This window comes from Jaculus jaculus, chromosome 10 (assembly GCF_020740685.1).
Source record: "Jaculus jaculus isolate mJacJac1 chromosome 10, mJacJac1.mat.Y.cur, whole genome shotgun sequence".
Classification (NCBI taxonomy): domain Eukaryota; kingdom Metazoa; phylum Chordata; class Mammalia; order Rodentia; family Dipodidae; genus Jaculus; species Jaculus jaculus.
Window position 1 is genome coordinate 110044905 of NC_059111.1, and position 12854 is coordinate 110057758.

Here is a 12854-nt window from a genome sequence, read left to right on the forward strand (position 1 = left end):
AGGCTTTAATGTCGGTTCTTCATTTTCCTAAGCCTAATATGCAGTATTTTCTCTAGTAGCCCATCTGCTTTCCCTCTCGTTATTTTTTTTTAATTTATTTATTTGAGAATAACAGACACAGACAGAAAGACAGATAGAGGGAGAGAGAGAGAGAATGGGCGCGCCAGGGCTACCAGCCTCTCAAATGAACTCCAGACGCGTGCGCCCCCTTGTGCATCTGGCTAACGTGGGACCTGGGGAACCGAGCCTGAGCAGGCGTCCTTAGGCTTCACAGGCAAGCGCTTAACCGCTAAGCCATCTCTCCAGCCCCCTCTCGTTATTTTTTATCCCTTCTTTCTCTTGTCTCCATTCCTTCCTTATTTTAATTCTTAGGTAATGGTACAGTCGGCACTAAAAGAAAACAGAGCAGCTATGATGCTCGCTCACCCCAACCGGCACCCCAGGGTCATGGTCTTTGCACCTTGGAGGGGACGATGAAGGACATGAGTATCTCGTGCAGCTCACGCTGGAATTAATGTCAAGCCTTATCATTGTTACTGCTGTTGGCTTTTCCCCTGAATATAAATCCAGGTGAATTCAACCCATTGGGAGGACTGACCTTAATAAGACAAACAAAAACAGTAGGAAAAGAGAGAAAAACTAACAATCACAGAAAACCTACAAATGAACAAAACACCACAAAATAATATGATAAAAATAGCAGTATTCATTTCACTCTGACACCACCTCAAGCTGACAAAGGCTCATTCCTGGAAGACAAAGCTGGTGAGACAGTTGAAACGTCTGTAAAGACTTCAGAGCCCTAATTCTGAAAGGGTCCATAGCCACGTACAAGATTCAAGTAGACAGACTAGGAAGCAATTCATGCCAAGAAAGTCACCAAAGTGGTGGAGATGTCTGTAGCTTAGAGGAAAAAAAATTAAAGCTTAGAGGAAAAAACTCAGCATGGAGATTGACAAAATAAAAAGAGAACCAGAAACAAACAAAATTTCTGGAAAGAAAAGAATCAATTAATATGTCAGTTAAAAAAAAAAAAACCCACACCAGAAATGATAATCAATAGACAATGCCAAGAAGACAAACTTCAGGGATAGAGGACTAAGTCAAGACAAGAACATACAGGTATGTAGATTGAAAGTATCAGCAAGCATGACCAAACTATCTAAGAATTTGAGATAATTCAATAGCTCAAATGTAAGAATCTATGGGACAAAAGGAGGAGCAGGGATAAAGTCTATAGCCTTGAGCTTTTTTTTTTTTTTTTTCAGGGTAGGGTCTTGCTTAGGTCAGGGTGGCCTTGAACTTACAACCATCCTCCTATCTCTGCTTCGCAACTGCTGGGATTAAAGGTGTGCACTACCACACCTGGCCATTATTTATTTATTTGCAAGGAGAAAGAGAGAGAGAGAGAGAGAGAGAGAGAGAGAGAGAGAGAGAGAGAGAGCGAGCAAGAACAAGCATGGGCATGCAGGGCCTCTTCATGAGAGGTGGCAATAACCAAACAAGAGTCAGGAAAGACTCAACTGTGTCTAACAAAACAAACCCACAAACCCCTCATGTTACCACAGAAAAGAATCACCTAACCAGAGGCCAGCCCAACACTCTACGACATCGTTAGCGATAGACAAGCACTCTCAGTAATAACTATGAGCAAAATTGGCCTCAACTCACCACTTACGCGATGCAGAAGACGGACGGCATTAAAAAACAAGAGCCAGCTGTCTGTTGTCACAAAGAAACTTATGTAACGACCAAAGGCATCCATAAAGCAAGAGCCAAAGGTTGGAGAGCAACTTACTAAACCAGAGGAAGCTGTAAGTATGCTGGTATAGCAACTCCCATGCCTGATAAAGTCTGCTTCTAACCAAAGCTACCCAGGAGACACAGAGCCCCTGCGTGTGAATAAGTGGAAGAAATCATCACGAAGCTGTAACTAGTGTAAGCATTGGAGGGCCAAATCTTGGGGCTGCCAATTGCATAAAACAAATGCTTAGGGGCACAAGAGGTGAGGGAGGCTCTGCTACAGTGACGGTAGACATTTGAGTACCCACTCTCATCTCTGATAGCACTTCTCAAGTGAAAGTCAGCAAAGAAATTTTAGAGATAAATTATTCTATAGATCAACTGGATTTGACAGATATTTTACAGAATATGCCAGCCAACAGATAGGTAATGTGCATTCTTACCAGCGGCACATGGAGCATTCTCTAAAATTAATCACTTTACAGGCGACCAAGAAAGCCTTAGGAAATACAAAAACAATGACGTATTTTCCTGTTTATTAGCAAACCATAAAAGAATGAACCCAGAAAGTGTATACTCAGAAAGTATACCAATATGTGGAGACTGAACATTACACTTCCTATTGACAGCTTTCATACATGCATATGATTTATTGGATCCTAACCCTCTTCCATCACTTTCTTTTATTTCTCCTTACCTGTCTTCCTACCACTGAACTCTTTCTTCTTTCTGACAAATCCCTCCATGATGACATGTGGATGGGCCCAGTATTGTGCGGGCAATGCCAGCCAGTGTGAGGTCATGAACGCACCAGCCATTTGGTGTCCAGAATTTGGCATCTCAAAGCACTCTTCCCATCCTTTGTTACTTACATTCTGCCACTTCTTCCTCAGGGTTCTTTGGGTCTCAGAGAATGTGACAGAGATGTCTCATTTAGTACTGAGAACTCAACTTCACTTCTCAGCACCTTGACAAGCTTTAAGCCTCCCCACAATCTCTGCCATCTAGAAGAACAGTAGGTTTCTTGATGGAATGGGAGAGCAGTACTAACTTATGCACACCAAGTTAGAGGGAAATTTGATGGGCACAGAATATCTATTTAGCCAAATAACAGTAGTAGCCTAGGCCTTCCCAGACAGACTTTTGATTAAGCTATTCTGGTACCAGGCAGAAATTTCCTCCCATAACCGGGTGTGGCGGCGCAAGCCTTTAATCCCAGCACCCGGAAGCCAGAGGATCACTGTGAGTTCGAGGCCACCCTGAGACTGCATAGTGAATTCCAGGTCAGCCTGGACTAGAGTGAGATCCCACCTCAGAAAAAAATAAAATTGCTCCCACGTAGCAGGCCTCAAATCCAATCAGAGAGTGATCGGTTACCTCCATAACCGGCACGCCGCCTGTGCACCAATATCGTGCCTTACTTTCTTGTTGTGTAACGTGCAGGGTCCACTGCTGTTTAAGACGGGTGATCACTTTCCTTCTTTCACTAGGCATGTCTTCAGCAGGAAGGAAGCTCCCAGCTCAGTTGCAGCTTGATTTCTCAGTGTCCTGCAACCGATGCAAGTAGTATCTTCAGCAATAGGGTCTTACCATCTAGCTCCGGTGGGCAGCCAAGAGCAGTGCCAAGAGACTGTACTGTTTGGGGCCTTGGGAACCTCTCTGACCAAGAGCTCACAAGGGAGATATCCCACTCTTTAAAAAAAATAATTTTTTTTTATTTATTTGAGAGAGAGAAAGAGAGAGAGCACACTGGATGCAAAGCAAAACTCTGCTTCTTTATTTATACTTTTACAATACATTATATTTTTTTTGCAAGCAAGACGTAGCAACTTATTCATGTAGTTTCTATTCTCTAAGAAATCTTGGACAATATTCCTCGTTTCCCTTGGTTTCCCCTGCATCTGCTTAATTCACAAATATCTCGCCCCATAGACATTCTGATAACATCTTAAACAAGAAAGTCAAAGTTTGTAAGCTGGTTAATATCTTACCCAGGCTCATGGAAACTAGCCAAGAGTCCTGGAAGGCAGCTCTTGTGGCCATAAGGTGATAGACTTTTTTTTTTTAAACCTCAGAAAGGGCGGTGTTAGCCACTCTCTACATAATCTTATCTTGCAGCCTGAATAACAGTGTGTTTCTCTATTTCTAATCCAGTACTGATTTAATTGTCTCTCTATGACCTTCTTTGTTGCTCCATTTTACACTTTTTTTTTTTACAATTTTTTTAAATTTATTTATTTATTTTGAGAGCGACAGACACAGAGAGAAAGACAGATAGAGGGAGAGAGAGAGAATGGGCTCACCAGGGCTTCCAGCCTCTGCAAACGAACTCCAGACGCGTGCGCCCCTTGTGCATCTGGCTAACGTGGGACCTGGGGAACTGAGCCTCGAACCGGGGTCCTTAGGCTTCACAGGCAAGCGCTTAACCGCTAAGCCATCTCTCCAGCCCCCATTTTACACTTTTGTCCTGACTTTGCAAGTCTCTCCATAAAAGGAGGATTTTGATATTTAACTCTTTTCCATCTTTCCAGACCACCCTTACTCCATTAATGTATGTCCCTGTATACGATAAAGATTGATCTATACAACCAGTGATGTCATTCCTTTAGGAGCCCACCAAACTCCATTGTAAATTTTGAAAGTTTCATATTTTGTTTGACTTCCTTCTGTGGGTCCAACCTGATTTGAAAGAAGTTTACTTTTGCTCCCTAGCAGTTCAGTTTCTTTTTCCAGAAAGTCATCTGTAGGTTCAGGAAATGTATCCATTCATTCTTGTAATCATAAATAATGTTTCTTGGGAACAACTGGTAAGGCATGTAGAATAGAATTGAGAGGAACATGTCTCATTAGGTGAAATATACATTTGTGGTATTGAGAAGCTTTGCTCATTCAAACTAGTCGTAGTTTCAGGATCCATAATCTGTTTACCTGTTTAAACATTACAGCCCCAGAAATTTCTATAGAAACATTCTTTTCCTGTTTAATCATTGGTGACTGTGTACACACATATGAATTGGATTCCCCTATTACTACGGAGAAGGGGAAAAACAAAAGGAAAAATAAACAGTAATGAATTTATAATAACTCCAAAAATTCCAAGGAAAAGATAGCAATAGTGCAAACTGCCAGACAACAGGCACTCCAGGAGGTCGCTGAAAGACTTCTTGGCCCTGGCAAAGAACGTCTCGGATGCCGCAGCCCCGTTGAAGGGGGCGCCATCAGCCCCACACTCCAGAGCTGACCACTGCTGCCGTTTGCCCACCATCATCTTGTGGTTTTCTGGTCCTGTCGGCATGTCTCTGACATTTTATTTAATACCAGACCTACTACAACATATAATGCAAACTGAACAAGCTCCTTTGCTATAAGACTTTGTGTTAGTGTTTCTGTAAGTTGCACTCTGTTTAAGGTCTGCTGTCTCTGTAGCAGCCAGGGGCCTCGTTTATCTCATGTATGCTTATTCTGTTCCTTGTTACCTTGGATGTCCCTAAGAATCCCTCGTTAGTCAGAGTATTGCCTCTCAGTTCTCTGAGGGATGATTTGTAGCTTTTACACTACAGCTGTGAAGATGACGTAGTGAGGAGTAACCGTGGAAGAAGAGGGGGGCACGCAGGCGAATGCAAGGCCACACCGCACACTTGCGTGGAAACCGTTGGGAAGTCGGCACCTTTGCCCTCTGGGCACACGTGAGTTTAACTCAATATAAGTGCTTTCAAAAGCCCCTGCATTATTTTTTAAGACAGGAATGGCGAAATGGTAATGAAGTAGAGATTTACATCACTCATAAATACAACCAGCTTTTCAAAGGTGTGTGACCATTGTACCATACGACACAGTCACTAGATCCCTGCCCAAGGTGCTTCCAGCATCTCAGCCCACACAAAGCCCTGACCCTTAGATGCAGCTTTCTGGGGTCGCAGGGTGAGTACACGATGTTGACAGGGGTATGCAGGTGTGGAGATTAGTTAGGCTTTCCCCTGGGACCAACATCTGTAAGACACTGGAGGAAGTAAGAGGGATGTGACAAATGACAAGGCCTAGAGAATCAGTTCAGTAAGAGCTTAAGAACTAAGGTGGAAGCCGGGCGTGGTGGCGCACGCCTTTGATCCCAGCACTTGGGAGGCAGAAGTAGGAGGATCACCATGAGTTCGAGGCCACCCTGAGACTACATAGTGTATTCGAGGTCAGCCTGGACTAGAGTGAAACCCTAAAACTAAGGTGAGACCCTGGATAGATCCTAAATTGCCACTAACGGACAGGCCTTTATACCTCTGTCCTGATCAGCCAGTCATTGGTTTGGAGCTTCCCTGGGTACAGAAAATGGCCCTTTATGAAGCGACACTATTCAGCTGAGAGCAGTCCTCAGGGGTGTCACAGGCTCTGCTCAGGGCGATCGGCTGTCAGAACGCCGGTCAGCTGGGAGATGGCAGCTTCATTCCTGCCTAGGTGGTGCAAGGTGCAGGTTGCAGCAGACGATGGAGTATGATATACTCAGCCAGTGTGTGTGTGTCATGGGGTCTTCAGAGCCCCGCTATTGCAGGAAACAGTGGCTATGAGTGGGCATCTCAGGAGGACAGCGGGCACAAGGAGGAGGAGGAGGGTTGCCCTGGGCTAAGCTTGAAGTATCAGCCACATCGTGGGGCAGAGTTTCCTTTGTCTTTCAGACTGAACCTTAAACCCCAGCCCCGCCCCTGGCAGCCTCCATGCTCAGAGGTTTGAAAGCAAACTGAAGCAGGAGTGGCAGTGAGGCAGCTTCCTTGGGGACGGCTTGAGGGCTCGTCATCCTGCAGAAGGTGAGTCTAGTGGGGTGAAGACCACAGAGCATGGGCAGGAGGGAGACGACAGAGTGTGCACCCCAGATAGCTTCTCCATGGGGTAGGTAGAGAGGTCCCGAGGGTTGCTGAGGGACTCCTTAGTGTGAGGTCTATCAATCTTGTATTTAACAGGGCAGACTTCTGCTAAATGGGCACCTTTTACTCACTTCTCTTTGATGCTGTTGCCTGAACACCCATCACTTTCCCTTAAAAGGTGCCTACTGTTCAGAAAAGCAGACTTTTCAGAACTAGGAGGCAGATTAGAGGTCACCAAGTATAATGTGCCACAACTCCACTCAAGTCCCACATGCCATTGAGGGGAACAAGGTGAGAGTAAACTCCAGGTACTGCCTCCATGCGAAGGTGCTCCCAAACACTTCTCCTGAAGAAGGCCCTTGATATGTGGGAGATGCAGGCTCAGCATGTGCTGTGCTGAAGGACCAAGGTGATCTGCCATCCTGCCTGAGCCTGTGATTTGCAGTGTAGCTCTTGTCCCTTGCTTGTGGTCTGCATATCTATCTACCTACCTACCTATCTATCTATCTATCTATCTATCTATCTATCTATCTATCCATCCATCTATCTATCTATCTACCTATCATTTTCTTCTTTTGGGGTGCTGAGGATGGAACTTAAGACCTTACGCACGCTAAGTGAGCACTCTTCCTCAGCCTTCATGGTTTTCCGTTGTACCAATGACCTTACACAGTGTCAAAGTCCCGAGTGATGCTCACCCTCAGCTCTGTAAGAGACTTCCATAAAACTTACCTTGTGGAGCCCGCGATGACCCCGCCAGATTGGTTGCACTGTCTTTTTTCCACAATGGAGAAACCTAAATCTCACAGTGTTTCAGAAACGCTCTACTTCCCAGACCTACATAGCACAACTTCTTATTCCAACCCTTGACACCAATCCCTTCGCTTCATCACCTCAGTGTGTCTTTGGGTACATTCTCAGATTTACATTTTCAATTCAGGGACAAATCCTTGAGTGTTCCTTTCTCACAGAGCTGTACCATTTAGCCCTCATATCAGCAATGTCTGAGAGTTTATGTCCAATCGTATATGCTACTATACCCTTCGAATTTACCAAATATATACATGAAAACTATGTTCTGGAACTTACCACTTTGCAGGGACTCTGGGTTCTTGTATTGGGGAAGGAAACTTAAACACCAAGATCAGGATGTTTAATGTACCTGTTTCTACCAGGTGTCATTTCCCCCAGAGATTCCTTCTAGCAGGCAGAGATAGGACAGAAACATCCACTTACTTAACCCTGAAAACACACGCACACACAGGCACACACAATGTGTTCATTTCTTTTTCACTTCATCTACCTTCTTTGCAAAGCACTAAGTTGGCCCCACAGGATAGTGCTAACTTAAAATCCCAGCACCTGGGATTTAGAAAAAGGAGGATTAAGACTTTGGGATCAGAGTGGTCTACATAGTGAGGTCCAGGCAAGATTCTGCCTCAGAACACCCATAATTATTAGAACTGAAATTTGAAAACCAATAAATTCCACTGGTGCCTTTCAACAATCCACACTAGGTATTTATTCTATCTGCTCTCGTCTTTATTTGTGACTTCATTGTCCATTATTATTTGCAAGAGCTTGCTTATGTGTCCAGTCTTGTTATACATACTGCTAGTCCACAGACCTGTGAGAAACTCATTGCCCAACACGTCTTTTCTCTAGCTTTACGACCTTCAATGAAAATACCATTGCCTCCTACCCATAACTGAAGGCTAATCCCACAATGCACAACCCATATTCCCAAACTAGGAGGGTCTCTTTGGAGGGGGAAGGACAGGGAGGAGGCTAACAATGGTACCAACTTGATTGTATTCACTGAGTACAAAACTAATTAAAATATACCCCTTTGTTTCTTACTCCTCTAATTATATTTGCTTTCTGTCTGAATTGACACATTCCTCCAATACTCTGGGAAAATAGAAGAGGCATCAGGATTTTAGTAGTAAACTGTTTTGTTTTGTTTTCTCCTGGTAATAACTTGTTGGCTGGCTTGAAAAAATAACATGGAGACAAGAGAGAAGGATAAAAATTAGATAGGAAGAATGCATTAATTCATATTTCATGGAACTTTCTAAAGACAAAGTAAGTGGTAGATTATGTTAATAATTTCCCCCTTTGTCATGTGTCATATTTTAAATTGTTGTAGGATTCCTTTTGGCTAAAACATTGTTATGATTTGATTCATCTGCAGTTTTCTCTTGTGGTCAATCTTTGTCTGCATTTTCAGGCCTCAGAGTTACATTAGCCTCACAGTAAGCATGTGGAAGCTTCCCTCCCTTCCCTGGGCACTGGGAACTAAAACAGCACTGGAAAGTTTTGGTCACTATGGATTCAATAGAATTGTACTGAGAAATGTGTCCTGATGGAGAGCTGGTTAGGGGCATTCTCTGTGAGTTCTCTGTGGTCAGCTGCCCAGTTCACCTTCTGTGCCCATTGCAGTTGGCACCACAAGCGTGCACAGGACAGACGTGGGATGTGGGATAGCTTCCCTGCTTTCTCCTCAGCTGGGCTGGTGTGATTGTTGTGAACCACGTGCTATGGAAGACCACAGTGCATCTGCGATTGATCCTGCACAGTGCAGAATCTCAAAAATTATGTGGTCTCACTGGGTCAGAAGACTTAACTTTAAATCTGCAGGAGGGGAAGAGATAAAGATGTGAAGGGGCGGGAAGTTCCCACTTCATCTAAACCACCTTCTTCTTTCTTTCTTGCGCCCACAGTCACGGGCACTGATCTGGAGCTTCCTGACGTGGTCATGGCTGCCTGCGGAGCCCACCCTCTGAGGATCGTTCTGGTAGGCAAAACTGGAAGTGGGAAAAGTGCCACAGCAAACACCATCCTTGGCGCGAAAACATTCACCTCCAAAATTTCTGCACACGCCGTCACCAAAGAATGTCAGAAGGCTTCCAGGAAGTGGCGGGAGTATGACCTGCTCGTGGTGGACACGCCGGGGCTCTTCGACACCAAGGAGAGCCTGGACACCACCTGCAGAGAGATCAGCAGGTGCGTGATCTTCTCGTGCCCGGGGCCCCACGCCATCGTCCTGGTCCTGCAGCTGGGCCGCTACACCGAGGAGGAGCAGAAGACCGTGGCCCTGGTCAAGCTGGTCTTTGGGGAGGTGGCCATGAGGCACATGATCGTCCTGTTCACGCGCAAAGAAGAGCTGGAGGAGCGCAGCCTGCAGGACTTCATAGCGGAGTCGGACGTGACCCTCCGGAGCCTCGTGGGCGAGTGCGGGGGCCGCTGCGTGGCCTTCAGCAACAAAGCCTGCGAGGACGAGAAGGAAGGTCAAGTGCAGGAGCTGGTGGGGCTCATCCAGAAGATGCAGCAGGCCAATGGGGGGGCTTACTTTTCTGACGCCATCTACAGGGACATAGAGCAAAAGCTGAGAGAAAAAGCAGAGATCTTGAGGAAAATTTACACTGAGCAGTTAGAGAAAGAAATCAGGGAAGTGGAGGAGATGTATGAGCACAAAGGCCCTGACAGTGTGCAGGAAAAAGAGGAAAAAATAAGATCAATTCAGAAAAAGTATGAAGAAAAGATAAGCAAGGTTAGGGAAGAAGCAGGGAAAAGTATCTTTAGTACTATTGTTCAGTCACTTAAGAACTCTCTTTCCAAAATATGGCCTTTTTCCTGGAAGTAATGCATATTTTTTTTCCTGTTTCTTATGAGCATTTCTCTACCTCATTCTTGATCAATTTTTCCTACTGGGCCTCTCTCCATAAACACCAGAAAACTTCAGAAGTTGCAGGATTTCTCAGCATCAGGCTACAAGGCCAAGGACTCCACACTCAGCTTCCTGAGCCTCTCCTCACTACCCTCCATGAAGGACAGAAATCCCTCAGTGACCCTAAGCCAAAATAAAACCTTTCTCCCTTAAGTTGTTTCTGGCTGGTGTTCTTCCACAACAACAGGAAAAGTAACTAATACATCAACTTATCAGTTTATAATCTTGATTTTGGCGTAAAAGTAGGTCACCCATGGTGTTAGAACAATATGTGAACTTCGTTTTGGATTTCAGAACCAAATTCTTCACTTTACCCTTGAAACCCCTCCCCACCCCACATGTGTATCCTCTAGAGATCTGCCCCAGGTTTTCATTTCTAACCCTTAGAAATTGTCCTTTTAGGGCTTATTAAGCCTACCCCCATCAGCCTCTGGTATTCTACGTGCAATGATTTACCTTCACACAAGTGTGGTTATAGGATGGGGCGTGGGGACGAGGGGAAGGAGCGAGTGAAGAGAGAATGGAGCATCTGCCTACAGTCTCCACGGCTCCCTCCAGTGTTGACCCCAGGGTTGAAGGTCTAAGCAGCGAGGTGCTGAATGGAGAAGGTAGGCCACTGCTCCTCCCCTGACGACAGGGAGCTCGGGAGCACTGTGGGCTCAGGCAACTCCATTTCCTGGTCATCCGGTATTTGCCTTGTTTCTGTGTATTCCATGTCATGAAGACCAACTAGGACGTGAACCTAACAATCCATCTTTTTGTTTGGGGGGGGGGTTTCGAGGTAGGGTCTCACGCTAGCCCAGGCTGACCTGGAATTCATTATGGAGTCTTAGGGTGGCCTCGAACTCACAGCAATCCTCCTACCTCTGTCTCCCGAGTGCTGCAATTAAAGGCGTGCGCCACCACGCCCGGTTACAATCCATCATTTTTAAATGGCAATAAGAAACAAGAAAGTCACCTACCTAATATGCAGGTATCAGAATCTTCTGCCAGATTCCACCCCACTCTCTGCCTTGAACATGGGTGCTGTAACTGAAACAGGGTGTCAGGGGTTCAGGAAAGCCCTTGAACCCCAAACTCTAGGTTCATTTCTAATTTTTTTCTTTTCTTTTTTCAAGGTAGGGTCTCATTCTAGCCCAGGATGACCTGGAATTCACTATGTAGTCTCAGGGTGGTCTCGAAATCACTGCATTCTTCCTACCTCTGCCACCTGAGTGCTGGGATTAACTCATGTGCCACCATACCCATATCATTTCTAATTTTAATCAAAGAATTGAATAAAAAAGACAGAGAAGGATAGTTAAGGAAAGTACATAGCTAAGGAAAGGCACCCACGTGGCTAAAGTACCCACATGGAGGGCCTGAAGGAAAAAAAAAATCACTGTGGAAAGAAAAGAGAGAAAGGAAAGTTCAAGGGGCTCCTGCTATGTGGGGAGGTGGAGGGAGTAAAGAAGGGAGAAACTCACCCACAGCTGGAGTTTCCAAGTGGTCAGAGAGCCTGCCCTCTCCTTGCAAAGGTATTTATCACCTTGCATGGTGGGCTGTCTTCTGGCTCAGGGGAACCAGAGGAGCTGGTCAGTTAGGGATCAGGGCTATTGCAGGAAGAGGCTAGCCCTGCACCAGGGGCTGAACTTGAGCAGCCACAAAGTTTAAGTCCTATGAAAGACCTCCCACCCACAAGGGGTCCTGGTTGTTTGTGGGGGTAAAAAAACAGGTCTAGGGAACTAAGCAAGAGATAAGAAGTCAGGTCATCTAGCAAGTGTAGACTTTCCTGTCTTGTTTTTTTAACTTCCAGGGGTCGAGTCACCCTAACTGTTCTCCCTCTCATAACTATGTTCTCCTATTTAGCCTGCTTACCTGCAATGGAGGGCCTTTCTGACCCACAGCTGAAACCCATTTCTTCCTCTTCTTATCTTGGCTGTGTTGGTACAGTGGGTGGTATTACAATTTTCTGATGCCAGCTAAGGGTCATTTTCTGTTAGACTGTTCTAGTTGCTGTGGTCTCTGGCTCTTTCTAGCTAGCTTCTGAGTCCTCTTGATAGTCTGTGAACCCCAGAAAAAAGCAGGCACGGTATAATTCCATACATCTTTTCCAATGGAGTGGGTGCTGCCTGGAGGCCAGAATCCATCAGTGGCCATGTGATTAGCAGGGTGAGCAGAATGCACACAAAACAGCACCCCGCGAATGGTGCTCCTGCTACTCTCCTTGAACACAGTAGATAATATGAATGGCTCCATCACCAGCAACATTGTATGTAGGGACTACTTTCAGCATAATTCAGTGAGGGCCAGTGTTTACATAAATACATACATATGCACATGAATTCGGAGTGATATTTTGAGGATAAACTCCTGACCTGTTCTTACACTCATCTATTTACATTGGCAAAGCCTGACATCATATGCTGGCTACTAGGAATAGGATCCATGTCTCATTTGCTGATTTCAACTGACTCTCAAGTTCTGCTCGGTGGTCTAAATTACCCCTATGTTAAAGTAAGAGAAATCAGGCTCAAATTTGCTAAACGTCA

At 45.2% G+C, this 12854-nt stretch overlaps 1 protein-coding gene across 1 annotated transcript; it reads left to right on the forward strand.

Annotated features, from left to right (window-relative positions):
- Positions 1–6473: 6473 nt before the first annotated feature.
- LOC105945022 (GTPase IMAP family member 7) lies at positions 6474–10239 on the forward strand. The gene is made up of 2 exons (XM_012952101.2): positions 6474–6536; positions 9317–10239. Exon 2 carries the CDS (start codon positions 9352–9354, stop codon positions 10237–10239), a length of 888 nt encoding a protein of 295 aa, XP_012807555.2. The 5' UTR covers positions 6474–6536; positions 9317–9351.
- Positions 10240–12854: the final 2615 nt, after the last annotated feature.